The 19679-nt window shown below is 45.6% G+C and overlaps 1 protein-coding gene across 1 annotated transcript; it reads left to right on the top strand.

The window, feature by feature from the left end:
- Positions 1-2684: 2684 nt before the first annotated feature.
- On the top strand, positions 2685-19020 carry wnt9a (wingless-type MMTV integration site family, member 9A). The gene is made up of 5 exons (XM_068571285.1): positions 2685-2800; positions 14617-14876; positions 15221-15483; positions 17918-18126; positions 18208-19020. Exons 1-5 carry the CDS (start codon positions 2709-2711, stop codon positions 18476-18478), a joined length of 1095 nt encoding a protein of 364 aa, XP_068427386.1. The 5' UTR covers positions 2685-2708; the 3' UTR covers positions 18479-19020.
- The last annotated feature ends 659 nt before the right edge of the window (positions 19021-19679 follow it).

Raw genomic sequence — 19679 nt, 5'->3', positions numbered from 1 at the left:
TTCATCTAATTTACTTAGCACAAAAAAAACAGAGGGGAATAGCTTTATCTTTTGTGTTTAAGTGTAAAAAAAAAACATATATTCGACATTTTACTGGGGGTTATGTGCAGGGCTATTTTTGGCTCTAAGCAGTTGCCAGATATCCAACAGAGGGTTCATAAACTGTCCGTCACGTAACACAATTTGACAGGTTACACATGCAGATGCACAAAAGTATTTCTATGAAGTCTTGATGAATCAGTCCTGACCTCTTTATTCATATTATTTTGACATCCAGAGGACTTTTAAATGTTACATTTATTTTAAATAATCACATACATATTATACAGAGATGAAAGTTGCTGAATAAGTAGCAGGAGCAGTGGGCTGCTGTAAAGGAAACGGGAGGCACTTAGGGTTCAGTGTCTTGCTCAAGGACACTTCAAAATGTGCTGCCGGGAATCAAACTACCGGCTCTCTACCGGCTACGCAACAGCCGCTTCTAAAGCAAATCATCACTTTTTCTGGCTGATTAGATGAGAAGATCAATAATACTCTCTGTCGGATATGAAGCTTCAGCCAGCAGCTGGTTAGCTTAGCTTAGCTTAAAGGCGCAAGCAGCAGGAAAAAGTGTGACTCTGTCCGAAGGTAACAATATCACCTTGATTCACTGTGACGACAATACGTTAGAAAAACACTGCACCTGTATACAACTTTGTGTCAAAAAATATACGTTGATGTTCAACACTTCAGTTTTTGTACAAACTGAAGAAAAATTAGATATGAATTGTTGCATCAGGTCAAACTGTCGTGTTCACGCACACTCATTTACGCACGATGCAGAAAAAGGTGAATAATTGGTGATCCGTTGTCGGGAACGATAGCAAGAGATCCGGTATCCCGTGAAACATGCAACCAGGAATCATCAAGTTTGCTCACTTTAATCTCTATTTTTTAAGGAGGTATTATATTTACACACACACAGTAAGTAGAAACTTGGCTCTGTGAAGCCACTTGGCCCATCTGTGGCTGTTTGTGATCTGCGGTGAACGGGCTGGATATTGTTTGAGATTGGCAATGGGTAGACTTCATCGCGATTTTTCTGGCAGAAGCGCTCCCCAGGTGTAGCTGAAAAAAACTGGATCCTTCCCAAGTTCAGATACCTCTCTCGCCAGAAATCAAGGTGTGTGCGGGCACAAAAGCTGTCAGGTGGTAGCTGAGCCACTGAAAGGTGTTTACACTGGAGTTAAGCAGGGTTGTCCCTGCAGAAAGACATTCTCAGCTGGCAGTCAGTGGATATTATTTACAAATCAAGAGGTCAACCGTCGACAAATCTGTAATACTGCTCAGGCTGGCATTGCTTCAGAGTATACCTCTCAGGTCGGTGAAATATTCCTGGGAATTGCTGTCATTTAACCATCTAAGACTTTGATTTAAAGCGATCCTCAACTTTATTTACGAAATAATTAAATACATTATTTGCAACAGTAAATGTTCATGTATTTAATGTCTGTATTTGACAATCGTCTGAGGTTTTAATACAAGTGAGTTTGCATGTCAACTGGTCTTCTCAGTGACAATAACTAACCGTTTTGGTAATCTCCAAATCTTATGCAATCAAATGCGTAGGAAGAGTAAATATTTTTCGAGAGCAGGCCTGCAAAAGCGATCAGATTACCTGCGGTAATGATTGATTAGTTTGTCAATTGATTTATGGTGCGCTCAATGACATATTTTTCAAAGCGATTCAATATTTCATCTTTAACTCTTGCGAAATTGACGACAGTTGTATTTGCGGATACATTTGCTTTCTTCACCGTGAACTGCAGGTGAACTCATGAATTTAGAAACTCACACTCGGAACAGAAGCTATTTGAGCAAAATGCACTTTAAAAAAGGTGCAAACGTCAGCGTACGATCAATGGATTGACTCCAGACGGCTCTCAACATGGCGACGGCGCTCAGCAGCTAAAGGTGCTTACTCAAAAACCCACTAAAAATATGTCAAAACTTCAGATCAAGTTCATTATTGACGATCGCGACAGATGACAACACTTTGACATGAGGTCCTCTTTTGTTGAAATGATTGTTCCGGAGCTTTCAATTGTATCACCCGATCTTCTTCAGCAGATGTGGCCCTCGTGGTGAGCTTTGACATACAATCCATGCTAAAACTCCCCGAAGGCTACTTGATCACAATAGTGGAGTAAACATATTTAACCCAATATGGACTTTGCTTCGATACAGTCCAGTGCATGGACGAGCGGCCATTGTATCCTTTGCTTGTGCTGGATTATACACCTTCAGGGTTTGCCATTCTGGAAATAAACTGTCATTGACTGATGGTAAACACGTATTTGATCATATAGATGCCAGCTCACACTGACCTCAGTCTGCACAAACACTGACGGTATGGTGCTTAAAACGCCCACAGAGGAGAAGCTGCCATTCCGATCGTATAAATGAAGACAACTGAGAAGATTTATCTGTCTCAAACCTGAGAGAGAATTGTGAATCAACTCTGCTCTCTGTATGCATTGCCATATTATTCTCTCTCGCTCTCTCTCTCTCTCTCTCTCCCCCCTCTCCCTCTCTCTCTCTCTCTCTCTCTGCTGATGGGAGGAGCGCAGCGCAGCTCCTCTCTGTATAAGAAGTGTTGAACTTTCAACAAGGGATTTTACACAGCTACTCAGGAGAAACGAAATGATCTGCCCTGGAGCCGCAGCAAAATGCTGGATGGACACCTACTCCTGGGATGGTTATCGTTCACAGTTATAGTGTATCTTCTCAACTTGCCTGGACCAAGCGCAGCATATTTCGGGTAAGCGCAGATATGTCCATGATGCTGCTTTCATTGATTTGATTGGTTCCTGAAATACAAAGCAGGTATAACAACTTTTTTTCTTTTCTTCTCTCTCTCTCTCCCATTTCTTCAAAACGCGTCCTGAAAACTTTCTTGAACACAACAGTTGTATTTCGCGAGACTTCAACACACGTAATGTAATTAGACGTGGACGTGTTGTGTGAGTCCTCTGCGGGTCAGCGGGGTGTCATTTGGCCGCGGTTGCGCAGCGCACAGCGGCCTCACAGCTGGTGGCTGCAGCAGGTTGTCTTGCACATGATTTCCTCACTGAAGCTGCTGACAATAAAATAATTTTAAAAAAAAGGAAAAGAAAGTGTGACCAGCTTGCTCAGCGATTATCGCAGCAAAGCCCGTAACCACAACATCTATAATAGGTCGTTATACGCAGCGCAGGAGTAATGTTGGCCGAGGAGAGTTCACCCCATTCTTTCCCTGACAATTGAGCCAGCGCCCACTGTAAAGTAACCCCGGGCTCGTTTGAATGGCAGGCAGCGGTCGAGTGATTATTTTTGCTGAAACACTTGTAAAATCATATCCTTAGTCGACTCTGAAAACAGCCGCGGAGCGAAAGGTGAGCGTATATGCCTCAGACTCCACAGCTGGTAACAATAAAGCAATCTGGTGGCCGAAATGTCTGCTCAGCTTGCACAGAAAATTCCCCCATCCAGCATAAACATCACACAACTTTTGCTCTTTTCTTTCTTCTTTCTTCTTCTTCTTCTCTTCTATTTTCTGCTGCCTCCATCAACTTTTTAAAAACACACTTGGAACACGTGTTGGGAAATTAATCAGACACATTTCGCCGTGTCATGAATCATGTCATATCCGCAATAATGTTTAATTCAGACAGAGCACCAGGGGTGTATGTTTCAAAGGAAGTCATTCCCAGGGAACGCCTCGGATTTTAGGTGTAGCCCACTATGACCTCCACTTTAGAGTGCCTACTAATGCACTGAACTCCAGTTTGCCGACTCACATCAACTGCACTTTGCTTTTTCTTCTTCTTCTGTCTCAGTTACAGAAGAACATTTACCCCTCGGGGAAGCCAAGGTCGTTCAAATGAGGTCAGCGTGTCAGATGGGGAGGGCAGCCATGTTTCACCTGGAACCAAAGAGGTTTCTTTTTTTAATCCTTAAAAGCCCCAAAGTGACAACTGACTGATTTTTTTTGAAAAACGTCCAAACAAAATGTACCAAGGTGGCACGTCATACGACACTGGAGCACAGCCTTGGTGTTTCTCTGTATCTGCAAATATTAGTGTTGATTGGTGCTGCCGGTGCTTCCCCCTGGGCTGCACAGACGTTGCACAGAGACAAATGGCATGCTGTGGAGTGATGACACTCAAAGCCTTTCCAGCAGAGTCAAATTTATGGCAGGTATGAGTGTTGTGCAGGATCCAGGCGTGTGATCTGAGACCTGTGGTGGTGAATCCGCAAGAGAGGACAGGAAGTGTCCTCTAAGGGCCCGTTATACTCGTGTGTTGGACTTGTCGACCTGTTGACGTGGGATCCACCTTCTCCTTGGTAAGGTGTGGTGGTATAACGCCCAAGAAATCTTGGGACCACCGAGTCATTTTCTCGATGTCAGACTGTCTGAATGAACCCAATTGTTGTGAATCAGACTTCCACATGTCTGGCTAAATGTTGTCGTCTCGGTTGTTGCACCGACTTCTTCTCACCCGAGTGACGTATGGACGTGCTGCGCCGCACCTGTAATCTGTCGGATGCACGTATCCCAGTTTCAGGTTTCAGTTCCAAAGTTGCACTAGTGGAAGGACACATGTAACCCTGCGCTCTGTTTCACTCTCCCTCCCCGAAGCAGTGTCCCCTTTGGCAGTCAGCGTGCACGAAGGCCCACGTGCCAAATTGGCACTCGCGTCAGCCATAATGCTCCTAATGGTAACGCATATTTACATATTCAGTTAGCACTTGTTTTCAATCCCCCTCTGTCAGTCTGTTCTCTATCTGTGGCCTGTGTGGTGCAGCGAGACATGTGGTATTGCGATACTCCAGATTTATTATTCCGCGGCTCGGTGAGGAGGGAATATGAATGAGTGTCAGTGAATGATTTAGCCCTGCAGCCGAGGCGCACGAAACACAGTGAAAGAGGCTGCACAGGTGACACTGATACAAACTGGGACTGCCCCCGTGGCCAACTTCCCAGAAACTCAACACCGGTGACACTCCGGCACAGTCCTGCTCGGCTTCAACTGCGGGCCGCGCTCGCGCAAAGCTGTTCAAATAAATATTCCGTGAGCACGAGGCATCCTAGGGCCTCTTGAGTACTGATTTACCCAAAATAGAGGGTCAATGTTGCATACCCAATTTCCAGAGTGCGGTGGAGCGTAAGTGTAACATAAACACGATCTCTCCTGCCCATGGTCTGCGCAGCCGAGGGTGGGGTGGGATTCCTGGCGTAGTCCAGCACCCGCTTAAATTGTCATCCTTTGCCACAAGAATGTGAGCGCTCCTTTCCCCCCCCTCCCCCTCTCCTTCAGGCCTTGTTGTGGCAGGTGCTGGTTCTGCTAAATCCGTTGTCATTAGACTGTCGAATTGGTAGCGTTCGCTGTAGCTTTCGTTACTTGACTTAATAGGTCACAGCACCGTGATGAGATATTGTGTAAACTGTCGGAGAGGGGAAGTGTTTGCTCAGTTGACCCTGGCGGGGCTCGGCAGGGCTCCCCGAGACGACTGTCGGTTTAAATTTGAGTTTTGGTCACAAAAAAGGCATGTCATTCTGTGGTCTTGTAAACTGTGCTGAATGCGAGTCCTCACACTGAGTCAAGAGTTTGTTTTTATTTAGTTCATGTGCGACATATACAGGAAGGCTGCCCGCAGTAATGCAGCTGGGATTTACCAATCACGGAGGCACCGCAGCATCCGGAAGCAGCAAATATAGCGGTTGCTCTGACTCGCTTTTTAATCATCCTCAAAGAATCTCTCACCAGTCAGTTCCTGAAGCCAAGCTGATGCCCTTTCAGATGGTAGTATTGTTTTCAGCGCTCCATTAAGTGAGGCAGAATGCCAAAAACAACAGGATAACAAATGGGGACGTGTGTATATTTACTGAGGCGGAGGACTTTTTTTTTTTCAGTTTGCAGCTGTAAAAAAGCTTTTATCACTGTGCTGAATTAGTTCCTGCTGTGCGTCAAACAGCAGTGATGTTTAAAAGGAGACAGCACAGACATGTTACAAGTCGTTTTTTAAGCGGCTCCATGTAAACATTTCCCCTCGTCTTTCTCCCATCCCGCCTCCTTGCTTGCCTGCTGCCTCATGTGCGTGCCGGCATCCCTGCAGTGGTTTGCGGGGAGCTGCTGGGTGATTACCACTCATTAGGAGCTGCAGAGTTAGTGCGGGCTCAGGCTGACGATGCCTGGCAGACAGTGGTGGCGGGCGTCTCATTACCAGGCCTTAAGGACTGATTAGCCCTGACGTGCAGCAGGGCGGGGAGCACCGTTGATAGAGGGATTTCCCAACTTCATAGGATATCCTGTGGCTACAGCCACACCTCAAAGGGTATCACTTTACTGTGAGCCAAGTAGATAGGATTCTCTCAGCATTGGCGCTGTGTGACCATGTAGCGCGGTGAGATCACGCAAACCTGGAGGGCTTAGATAACGGGCCGCGTGGTCTCCGAAAAGAGAGCGCTTTGTTTTCTTTATATTTCTGCTTGATACACGGGGATTTGAGCTAAGCCATGCGTGGCTTTTCGGGGCGCTCCGCTCTGCAACGTCCCCTGCGGAAGAGGCCGGCTGCGCCTGTGGGTGCCTGCCACAGGGTGGTGCAGCGGCTTCTGAGAGCGCAGGATGGGCCCTCAATCAGCACTTTGTAACCTTCTTTTGGAGTAACAGGAGGAGAGTGGGAAATGAAAGGTGAGAAAATGTAATGCTCAGGCAGCCAAGTCGGCGTAGAAGAAAAAAGAATTCAGGAAACCAAAATGCTTCGACGTATGCTTAGTTGCGGCCAACCTGCATGAAACCCCCCCTCTCTGCACAGAATATCCCGTCTCTAAACTAAGTAATGCACAGCAGTAGTGTTTGTTCAACAGGTTGAAGAAGTGCAGAGTGGTGCACACCTTTTTATTGAATAGGTTTCAGTGGTGTAGTGAGTTGTTACGGGGCTCATACGGTATAATAACATGGTTCTTGTGAATATTTTGGAAGATTACATGCTTTGGTCAGGCTTTTCAAATGCTCACATCCTACCAACTTCCAGTGCCGGTGTCATCAGGATGCCGAGCAGACCGCGGCACATTTCAATTTTTGAAAAAGGACTGTCCCGCTAGGTCTGTCCCGCGAGAAGGAAACTCATGTTGGTAACGCATGATGAGCTTTGCAGATGGAGCTGGAGACATGGGCAATTTGCAAAACAGGAAAACTAATATAGGCTCAGGATACTTTTAGTGGTGAGACATTGATGAGATGATGCTAGTTAGTGCGACCGCTATGTCCTGTGTTTTCCATCCTTGACCGCAGGCGTTTTCGCTGCCTGGTTTGTGGGGATATGAGAGACATGGCACTTCACGTGTGTGCCAAGATTAGGAGATTGACAAACCCACTCACTTAAGGCTTCGGTCTTCTGGAGAATATCGGTGCATTTCTGATGTCTAACTATGTTTTTCTCCAGTCAGTGTCAGCAAGTTTAAAACGTGGCTTTCCGCAGCAGCCAAAATGACATTCTGGTTTTGAACCGCGTGCACCTGCAAAGATTAATAATTTAATAAAAGATGAAAGAAAGTTGACCAAACCTTTTTTTTTTTTTAAACTGCCGGGTTCGACTTTTACTGCACTTAATCAGGACGTTCATCTTGCGTAAACACAATCCTATAGAAGCCTGACCTGACATGCACCGAGATACTCCACTCAAACGTGTGTGTGTTTGCCAACTGCGTGTTATTAAATAGACTAAGGTTTGCACCAAAAGGCTTATTTAAGAGTATTAGTCTGAGAATGGACACAGTCAGAAGTACACTGACATGAATGGGCCCGGGCATGGCAGACGATCAAGGCTGCGATTAACCTCTAAGTACTTTTGTTTCTTATTGAGAAATGTCCCATTTGCATGACTTTCAATTGCTGCTGTCAGATGTCAAGAGTCAAACTGTTTCACTCCAGGCGATAAATGAAGTGTTTATACATGCACAGCAACTCATTTTACTGGGGAGTATTTGCCAAGAGAGGCCAACTAACACTTTCCATCTTTAACTTTTGAAATTACTGTTCGTGCTTGAGCTTCGATTGTGCAGATTAAAACAATCTTCTTGTTTTGCGTTTGGGTTCTGCTGGCCTTTCAAGGGAAGACAACTTATCTCTCAGTAGTAAGAGTAAATAACCGTGAATGAACTCAGCCACTTTTACTTACTGAGGCACGAGAGATTGTTTTGATTTTTTACGGTTTGACTTTCTTTGCATGCTCAGTTTATTCACAGGCGTGCTTTTTCTTTTTTTTTTGCCCATGTGTAACAGGAATGAACAACCCTGAGATCCCCAGCACACTCCCCGAATCACCATAGTCTGAGTCTTGTGTCTGCATACGCGAATCCCTGAGAGCCGGGAACAGTATGTGTGCCTGAACGTGTTTGGTGCGTCGGTGCGCTGGTACAGGGCCGCTCTGTGCCATGGTGTAGGCTAGAACAGGGGAGTCATGCGGACACTGCTGCATGCCCAATCTGTGCCAGTCACACAGTGACTATAACTGAGCTGCTGACCTTAGAAGCCTTGAGTTCTCACATAGCAGTTAAACCTCTTACCATGCCCCACACTCCCATTCCCAAACCGCCGCCTCGCAGCCCTACTTCTCAGCTACCAGCGCTCGCATTCACGCCGGCGGATTAAAACATTAGTGCTGAACAGTGACTCCCCCACCCCCCCACCCCCCCCCTCTCTGTCCCGCCCCTTATGTTTTATGAATTAAAAGAAATAATATGTTTTCTGCTGCAGCCTCGTGTGAGAATACATTGAACACGAAAGAAAACCTCGTGCATCAGCAGGGTACATGCACAGGAACTTGACCAATTATTGGGAGTAGCCTGACACAGCCTATGTTGGTTGTACATGACCAGAAGGGACAGCAGATGACATAACATTGGGTCATATCCTGTTAAGTCACGCTAGATAGCGGACACCCCCCCCCCCCCCCCGCCCCCTCCCTTCCCCACCACCGCACTTCCCTCCCCTCACATTGGAGATGGCAGTGCTGGTGGACGCCGCATGACATCTCCACAATGCAGAAAGGCTCATTACTCAACTAGTAATGACTCGCTAAGTCGCCGGCCAGTACCACTTTGTTTTCAAAGACGTTTTGTCATGTTACTGTACTGTGTCAGCCACAGCTTGTTAGGAGCAGTCACAATACCCAGTGCTTTCAACCAGTGACTAATCTTATCTTAGCCTCATACGTAATCGTTTACTCTTTCCCCTATTTCTGGCTTTAATGACTCGGGGGGGTAGGAACGGTGTCACTTCGGGCTGTTGGGGAGAAAATATCTGAGTTCAGTGCAGGATTTTGGTCTCTTACGAACATCCTGGAAGCGGATAATATCCTGGAGACTCCCTGTACGAGAGAGTCATTGGACACTGATTCATGGTTTCTTCAATTATTCACAATGAAGCTGTGGAGCACGTTGTCAGCTATAGCTGGAGTGGGCCAGAGGGAAAGCACCACACAAACTCACATTCCTACAACCTCTGGCATGGCCTGGCGTGATGCACCAGATGGGATTTGGGCAGGGTGGTCTGAAGTTCATCCAACGTTTCTGAGAAAAGCACACACTTCTATTTTCCCCCCCAAGAAGGAGCATTTTAAACACTGAAGGCGAGGAGGAAAAAGTGAAAGGAGATCAACACTGCCGAGTTTAAATTCCTACTAAAAAGTCAATGTTTGATTTTTCAAGGGGGGAAAAAAAAAAAATGTACAGATTATTATCAGGTGAGCGTGGTAGTTTGTCTTCATGACAGCTGAACCGTTCCAGGACACATGCTCATGTCTGTCATTGTCTCGTGGAGGTTACGTTCAGAGACAGCGGCGGTTTTGTCTACAGGAGGCTTTGTTTTGAGCCAACAGCTGGGGGGAATGATTGACATTCGTTTAGAGTAATTGACCAGTGGGAATAGGGGAAGTTTGGAAAAAGGGAAAAAGGAGGAGAAGGAGTGGGGGGTGTAAATTGTGATCGAGGAGACACCAGACCACACAACCTGCAAGTCCAGGCTGATGGAGAAGCTGTGGCTTTTGTGCTTTTTCCGCCTGGGCGCGTTCAGCCACGACTGACTCTCGTCGGTGTTGACTTAAGGTAGTAAGTGCCTGTATGCATGTGCACATGCATGCATGCACACATGTGTAACATTAGATGGTAACTAAACGTGGCCAGTAACTTATTTGAGCAGTGAAGACGATAGAATGGCTTATCTCCGCAATTTGAAGAAGAATACTGGACCAGAAATACGTTTGCTTTGGCAACATGCGGTTCAGCATTTGAAGCATCAATGAGAGACGTTGAAATCTATCGATCTTGACTGTATTGTAAGTCTTGGTATTACTAAACGTGAACGTCCGCAGGAGTTGCACACACATCTCTGATCTACACAGCAACTCCACCGATACAGGAACTTTGAAAGTAAAAAAAGAAATAATCTATGATATATTAGCTCATAACCATTTTGAAGGCACAGCAGTAAAACAGCTTTGATAAGGTGACAGCATTTCTAAATGATCCCAGACATTTATGTACTTCAGTTTCTTTTGCTTTCTTGTGCCAATCTATCTGATAATCTCATTGGATGCTCCAACTGCGATTACGTTTTATTAAATAAATGATAAATAATATATGCTGGCATTGTTTTAGCATAGCTTTCACCTCCTAAGTGTAATCTATACCACATGGGCTAAGCTTAAACCTAGTCTACATGTGGAGTGTATGAATAGCACCAGCATTTACACCGCTATGTGCGTTTGTAGCGTAAACAGAGAGCAAGCCATTCAATTCGACCAAGAACGTTCAGGTAAAATAATTGCCATAATTGCCACTATCTAGGAGTTTAGGCATAACTATTTACAAACCAAAGTAGTGAAGAGCGGAGCTGAATTGCCAGCTGAGGGTCACTGTAATCTAAAGCCAGAGAGGGAGCGATGATGGCGAAGTTCAGTGCTAGTCAATGATTTCCTCCAGGAATCGACTCTGAGGCCGCATAGGAAAACGTATATAAAGTAAATGTCACGGGCAATGGCAGGTGGCGACAGGTAGAGAGAACGAACTAAACAAACTCCGGCGTTACTAAGTGAAGGCGGCGGCGGCGGCGGCGGCGGAAGAGGAGCAGCGTGAGAGTCGGTCGCTGATGTCTGCGACGAGTGTGTAGAAGCAGGCGTGTGTGACTGGAAAGAGCAAAGCTGAGCAAACATCAGCAAGAAGCCCACCTCGCATGGGATAACAATGAGTTTTATATGTTGGTGTTATATTCCACGTGTAAATGGTGTTGCTGTGACGACTCCTCAAACATCTCTAACAAAAACACAGACAGAAAATGGTCCATGATGTGAAAACACAGATGCACGTTACGTGCTATGCAATGTTGTGGAGATACTGTGAGCGTCACTTACTCTGTGAATGTGTGTCGTGGTAAGCAGCTGCCTTGTGAGGCCCTCTCTATAGGAGCTATCAGTTATTAGATGAACACATTTTTGGGGAGATTTTGTGTTTTTGTTGTAAATGGTCCGCTGAAAAGGTTGTTTGATTAATTGAAGAAAGTAAATGGGCGATAAATACATTTGGGTTAACATTTTTTTAAATTCATTTCAGATTTGTTGCTCTTCTCTTTTCCCTCATTTTCACATTTGCAATGATTGTTTCTGCGATTCAGCCACTGAGCTCTTTTCCAATTCTCCTTTCCTCTAAGTGAGTTGAATGAGTTCATTCTTCAAAAATCTAAATACCAAAAACTGCATCCAAAAAAAAAAGGACAATTGATAGACAGAAAGAAATGGAATCAGTTTACATCTGCGATACGATTTGACTGACTTCTGGTCTGCCACAGAGTCTAAACACGCACTCGAGCCAGTAGCCTTTTCCTCTGGAGACGTGAAGTGTTTCTCCCCTCCACGCTTTGCCTCCCGGCTGTCTTTGTAACGAGCTAGAAATATGCCTTTGTGTAAAAAAAGAAGAAGAAGAAGAAGCTGCAGAGACAATATCACTGAGATCAGTGTCGTGTCATCTTTGGCCTCCCTCCAGCTCCGCTCACACCATCTTTCTGTCTCCGGCAGGCAGGCGTCACGCAGACAGTTGAGGCCTGTCACTCTAATGGCCTCTTGTTTTTTTGGCCTGTGTTTTGGCATGCGGGCTTCTGGAAAGATCCGACTCTGATACGCGTTACTATTGCATGCCGTACCGAGGAATGCGCGCGTCATGTTGGTGATGGCGAGTAAATTTAGAACAACATTTGTTGGTCGGGAGCTCATCTTTTTTAAGTTGCAGGCATGTGCCGCAGTAGTAAACTGCTTCCTGGTGTGGCGTCAGTATAAAATATGTCACATTTTTAATTCCCCACTGTTTTGTTTTGTTTTTTCAAATGGATTTAGGTACTCCACGTGGCGCCATCGTTCAATCCCCGACCGCTTGCCAGAGAAATGTTGTGGAACAGTTGTCAGTCATAGGTAACATGTCGGGTCAGCTGGATGTGTTTGTTTTGGCACTTTTGAACACGTTTCCTTGGCATTGTTAGCCTCACTCTAAAAAAAAAAAAATCCAAATCAATTCGGGGAAGATGTTATTCCCAGCGAGACAGTTCTCCGGCATTGTGCATGCTTTGTTCCGTACGCCTCAAACCGTGCATGTTTTTACTCTCTAAGTGTGTTGGAAGAGCGATCTCTGTCAAGACCCAGCTTGCCAGGTTTCCATTTGAAAATCCATAGCTGTCAGACAAGTTAGGGAAAGGCAAACACACTTTGTAAAAAAGGAAACCATTTGACCCAAGCTGAAAGCAAACCCCGACGCCTCCTTTTTGATTTGACCGCCTTCGGATTTTCAACCAGAACGCGAATGCGGCGTCAAGACACTATCGTATCGCACATGTGAACTATTAAGTCCATTGGTATGAAACTCAGACTCGAGGGGAAACATTTCAGTCAGTTATTGGACTTATTCAAACAAATCTCTTGTTGAAGAACTCCTGTGACCTTTTGCTGGAGGGCTGAAGGGAATATGAGTGGTGACAGAATCGTCTCTGAAACACAGTAATGGAGTCCGAAATGTAAGTAATAAAGATCACCGATCAACACTTTTGCTCCATTAACGAAACCAGTGTAGACAACCAGCAGGTGCTCTGCACCTTTACACACATGTTGTAGTAATATCTTTCACGCAAATCCATCAACAATGTGTTTCTCATTGGCCGTGGTTACGCTTCGCTGTCTTCTGGTTCGACTTCTTTTATTTCATTTGGCTGTATGCACACTTTCTTACAATGAATTATTGCTGATTGCGACATTCATGAGCAAAAAACATGGTTCTTCAATCCTTTTTCTTGGGGGTCAGTTTGGTCAGTTCAGCAAAAAGTTGGAGTCCTGCACTGCATTAGTGCATCATTGGCCGAGGTGTCACTCAATAAGTGTCCCTGAAATGTCCCACGTCCATCCCTGAAGGCCCGTTGGCCAGAGGACTTGTGGCTTTGTGAGTTCTGTAAATCCAGTTATTCTTCAGTTTCACTTTAAGGGTGTAAAGGAGGCCAGGAATTCCACATAATGAACAACCACGGTGCCAATCCTGTCAGTTGGTGTGACCAAAATGGTCACAGGCGGACAGTCATGTCCCCTGTGTGTGTTTATGAAAGTAATGCCCTGCTCTCCCCGTCACGACCTCAGAACGCTGGTCGTCGGTTTTGCCAGCTATGTGGCAGTCCTCGCTTTGTGTGTTTTATATACGCTTCCCTGAAATAAACCGAGGAGAGGAGTGCAAGTCTACCACATGTTCTCCATACCTTGTTTAGAACTGAGACTCCTGCTTGTTATATTTCAGATGGATCGCAGCGTTAAAACGTCCTGAACGCTGGACTTTTGTTACGGGGCTTCTTCTATAACGGGAGGGCGTAAATCCTGCCGTGTGATATCATGTTTAAATGTACGACGCTGCTGCGAGTGACAACACCCCCCCCCCCCCCCCCCCCCCTCAGGATATGATATAAATATTAAACCAAGTTCTCTGCTGCTGGCTACTGTTTCACATGCATGCGGTGTGACTGTCAAGTTCACCGCATGCCATTGTTTAAAACATGTCCCCGCAACAGTTGAGCTCTTTATTACCCCGACAAATTATAATCCCAATCTGAAATTCGCCATACTGAAGGCAGCGAGCGACTTGATTACCGCGTGGGGTCGAAAACGGGGACCGAACGGTGTCGGGAACCCCTTAAGAAAACTAAGAACTCTTCTACCTCTGCGGAGAATTTGCTCTATACACACACTCACATACACACACACACACACACACACAGACATGCACACGAGCGCCTGTGCTGGAGGTTGATCTCAATCTCCAGCAAATGTTGAATTCCCCTGAACATTAACCACCGAACAGCTGAATTCATTTGAACATTAACCAAACTTTTGAGCGTTGTGTGCCGCGGCTGGGCTTCCTGTGCTGTTTTTGGAGCATATCTTTGCAACTCTTATTGTTTGTCCAGGAAGGTCGGCATCCTGCGCTTTTATTGGAGCCTTTTTTTTTTTTATCAAGATGAACTCTGTGCAGCGTTTTAACTGACCGGCGCGTGCGTCTGTGATCTCTCCGTCCAGGTTGACAGGCAATGAGCCGTTGTCCATCCTGCCACTGAACTCTCTACCGGAGGAGAACGTGGGCAGGGCCCACTTCAAGCTGTGCGACCGGCTCAAACTGGAAAAGAAGCAGCGTAGGATGTGCAGACGAGACCCGGGCGTGGCGGAGACCCTGCGAGAGGCCATCACCATGAGCGCCCTAGAATGCCAGTACCAATTCCGCTTCGAGAGGTGGAACTGCACCTTAGAGGGGCGCCACCGAGCCAACATATTAAAAAGAGGTATGTTAGTTTTGCTTTTCTTCAAAGGAGCGATTCATGCCATCCAGAGCATGAATACAGAGGCAAACAAGCATTAGCTAGTTGAGTTATGTCTACCTGGGCAGAGAAAGTCGAGACCATGTTGAGAGCTGTTGAGAGGCAATCAAATTGCTCCCAATCACTCCGATATTGCACACTGATGATGACAACTGAAACAGCTCTTTGAATGAAACGTATAATTAAAAAAAGAGTACTTTGATTGATAGATTGTGCACGGAAGTCTTTTGAACCCCCGCTCTATCTTTTCCGCCTCTCATTCGTCACTCTCCAATATGCTTCTGTTTTTTTTTTTTGTTCCTCTCCAGGATTTAAAGAGACAGCGTTCTTGTACGCCATCTCCTCGGCGGGCCTGACCCACGCGATGGCCAAAGCTTGCAGCGCGGGACGCATGGAGCGCTGCACGTGCGACGAGGCCCCGGACCTGGAGAACCGCAAGGCATGGCAGTGGGGAGGCTGCGGGGACAACCTCAAATACGCAAACAAGTTTGTCAAGGACTTCCTGGGCAAACGCTCCAACAAGGACCTGCGCGCACGCGTGGACATGCACAACACAAACGTGGGCATGAAGGTAAGCGCGAGAAGACGCCGATGCTTTATTTACGGGGGTGAAATATGCTTTAATAGAACCGGGAAGTACGGCTCAGCCTGCGAAAACAGTTGTAAAATGTCTTCCGAGGCTCCGGAGGGGGGTTTCTGAAGCTAAGAAAATTATTAAAGTGACATCACTTTCACTTAAAGCTGCTCTAACAGATATTTTTACATCATCAACGGGGTCATCAGTTATTTTGTGTAAGCTGAAACGGGTCGCTCGTAAAAAGCAAACACTGAGACTAAAAGTCCGAATCTCTGCTAGATCGATTTGGACAGTTTGTTGCTTTATTCCATCTCTTGAGTCCCAAAACTTCATGGGAGTGCAATACTTAATTGTTGGAATGGCCTTTTTTATGTTCCCTTTCTCTATTCACTCCTTTATGAGTATCCTCGTTTATCTGTGACTTTGACAGCAACAGTATATTACGTGCTCATAATTTGTCCCAACATTAAACCGTGATGCATCGGGGATGTTAAACTCAAGGGAGGTTCATTTCCAAAGAAGAAAATAGATTTGGATAATCATTTTAAAGCAGTATCTTTACATCAACTGTCATGTTAATTTGCCTTTTTTTTTTTCATTAAAGTAATAATTTCCAGAATTTGAAAGCAAAAAAAAGGGTTTCATATAACACACCCATGAGGCCGACCAGGACACACTCACCAAGAATGAATGAGGTCACAGTTAATTTGGAGTCGCAGAGAATATTCAAACAGAACTTGAATCCGGTAAACGGTGGGAAAGCTGTGATAATGTATTACAGGCTGAGTGCTGTGCAAAAATACAGACAAACAGCAACGTGAAGTGCCGAGCCATTGCGCGTTACGACCATATCTTTTGTAACGCTTGAGTTTAAAGATTACAGCGCTGCTGTCCAGATAAAAACCCACTGTCCAAATATATGGTTAGAATGAGCAAAGAGGAGTTTAATGCGTCCGTCCGTGGGGATTTTGATAGAGTGAAACTACGCTGTGTAGAGTTTCATGCATCTCCGAAACCTGGAACAACCCTAAAGCGATTGAAGTAATTGCCACTGCACATTTGGTGACATATGAAAGTGCTCATTAGTCAATATTTGGCTTTCTCTCCCAGATTAGATAAGCAGCATCTCACATTTGTGCTCTGGCACAATTCAGCGGCTGTTTGTGGTCTGCAAATATTGGTTTTTCATCTTGGAAGTGTTTTTAATAGTAAAATAAAAAAGGAGGGAATGGTTTTAATCGGTCAGGCCAAAGCAAACCTAATCTCTGGAATACGTTTCTTTCACTCAGCTTTTCTCATATTGTGGCCATTTTCATCTTGGTTTTCAAAATGAATAATAGCAGAAGCACACTTCCCAAATGTTAGCAGACACAAAACTCTCCCAAAAGACCAATGCAGGCTCTTCCTTTTTTCAGCTTGGCTCTCTCCGCAATCCAATCTCTCAGGAGATTTAATTTGTGATAAAAGATTTACAGCATTGTTTTTGCTCTTATTTTTTTTCCTCGGTGTGATTTGCACATGTAGTGAGGTTCACCGCAGTTGTTCGGGGTGAATTCCCACACGGAGGACGGAGCTGGAATGTGCTAGCCTCTGCATCCCCCCGACATTTAAAAGCTGACCTATCAAAAATGTTCTTGACCTGCTGGTGTGATGAATATGCTCTTCCTGTTCCCCGATCTCTTTCACAGTCTGAGAAAAGAACTGTAGACGCTATCCAAAACTCTAAGACAATGTGTTTTTGTCATTGATTTTCGCACACACACACACACACACAGCTTTCATTTGGTGGTTGATGCTGAAGTGAACTTGCGCTGACTGCCAACAGGTCAAGTAGCAATAAAATAACGCGCTTGTGGTCACTTTTGCTGACGATCTCCATGTTTCACTCGCAGTTCTACCATTTTTACATCGAGACTGTCTGAACTATTCTTTCTCCTTCCAACTGTTTTGCGTGACTTATTATCTGAATAATAAAGTCAAGGACATAATTACATTCATCATTGTATATATAAGTCTCTTCTTTCCAAAGTATGTTTGCAAGTACTTCCTTTAGCAATATCCTATAGTCACTAATCATGATAAGTTATGTCTTTTGAGCAAAATCTCGTCCAAAAAATCTTCCCACCAGTTAATGTGCTTTTTTTGAGGACAAAATGCAATATTGTGCTCCACTGAATTATGTTAATTACAGTTCACATGCAATATGTGAAGCCCCCTGTATTGTGATATCAAAGAAAAGTGACTAATTTGCCGCGGTGTCTTTGCATTCCTCTCAAACCACTGCTCTCCTGCCCTCGTAGCATCTACTTGTGTGCATATTTGGGTAATTTGGGCTCTTTTGAACTGCTGCTTACTAAACAAAGGCTCATTAAATGACATCGCTTTCATCACATCATCCCTTCACAGTATTTCTTTGTCTCTGGACCAGGTGATCAAGGCCGGAGTGGAGACCACTTGCAAATGCCACGGCGTCTCCGGCTCCTGCACCGTCCAGACCTGCTGGCGGCAGCTCCAGCCCTTCCACGAGATCGGCAAGCAGCTGAAGCAGCGCTACGAGACCTCCATTAAGGTCGGCAGCTCCACCAACGAGGCCACGGGCGAGGGAGAGATCTCTACGGGCCGGAGCCAGCAGCAACAGCAGCAGCAGCAGCAGCAGCAACAGCAGCAGCAACAACAGCAACAACAGCAGCAGCAGCAGCAGCAGCAACAGCAGCCCCTTCCCGGCCTGAACGATCAGATCCCTCGCACTATGGACCTGCTCCACATCGAGGACTCGCCCAGTTTCTGTAGACCCAGCAAGTACTCGTCAGGCACGGCGGCCCGCAAGTGCTACAAGGACAAGAACTGCGACGCCATCTGCTGCGGGCGAGGCCACAACACTCAGAGCAGGGAGGTGACCCGGCCCTGCCAGTGCCAGGTGCGCTGGTGCTGCTACGTCGAATGCAAGCAGTGCACGCAGAGGGAGGAGGTCTACACCTGCAAAGGGTGAAGCCGGTGACCTGCGCGGGCCCCTGCGATCAGTGGAGCAAAGCGAAAGATGGCGGCGGCGGCGGCGGTGAAGAGGAGTGGTTGTTTTGTTCTCAAACAAGGTTCTGCTTCCACGGTCGGAGCGGTGTTCTGCAAACGAAAGAGGAGCGAGCCGATGGAGAAGCAATAAGCACTTTGAGGGGATTTCTGTGGGTTGGGCTTCAGAGTTCTTGCCCCCTTACCTTCTACCCCCCACACCCCCCCTTCCTGCCCCCCCTTCTGTGTCTGGGGGGTACCTTCTCAGACAACTGGGACAAAAATCTCAAGCGTTTTATTTTTATTTTTTTAATCACAGCTTTGCCTTGAAGAGAGAAGCTTTTATTTTCCCAATTGCGTCTTTTCACAAAAAGAAAATTGAGATTAGCGTCCAGCTTATGAGGATCAAACACACGGACAGTAACACCAACAGACTGGATTCTGGGGTCGTGGAAGATCGGTGTCTGTGTGTGTTTGTCATTCTGTGTGTGTGTGCGTGTGTGTGTTTGTACGTGAGCACAAGATAGATAGGGAGGATGGGAGGGTCCGGGGGGGGGGGGGGGGTTAGAATGACGACTTTTATGGCAATGAAAACCATATTCAGAGACGGCTAAAAAGAAAAAAAGAAAAAGAAAAAAAAAGACAGGGTGTAAGATTTACTTTACACACACACATATTTACACTCACACACAATGTGTGTTTGCATATGTATGTACATAAATTCAGTTATATTGTAATGATATTATACAAGCCACTTATCTAACTATGTTAAAACAAACCACTAACCACACAAATGTTTTGTTGTTTGTGTGCTCTCGCTCGTTTTTCTTCTTGATTCATGTTGACAAGGCCCTTTGGAAAGCAGCACACTTGCGTCCGTCGTCTTGCTGTGGATAATTTATAGATCCTTTGGGACTACTCCTTCACGGGGAGAAAAGAAAATGTAATTTCTTTTTTTTTTGGGTGGGAGGGGAGGGGCGGGTAATAATGTAATATGAAGCTGTTAGTAAATAACTAAACCAGTCAGTTTAGGCTATTCTCGGCCTTGAGCGAACCAGTGTTCAGGGAATAACTTAAACCACTAAAACTATTTGGATAAAATAGGAGAGAAATTGTGCGAACACGAATAATATCCAAGTCGGAGATGACAGTGGCCTTGATATGACGGCCAACATCAAGGGGATCAC

Source organism: Clinocottus analis, unplaced genomic scaffold, assembly GCF_023055335.1.
Source record: "Clinocottus analis isolate CAN_PGR_092001 unplaced genomic scaffold, fCliAna1.0.p SCAF_11, whole genome shotgun sequence".
Classification (NCBI taxonomy): Eukaryota; Metazoa; Chordata; class Actinopteri; order Perciformes; family Cottidae; genus Clinocottus; species Clinocottus analis.
This window is presented reverse-complemented; position numbering and strand designations above follow the sequence as displayed.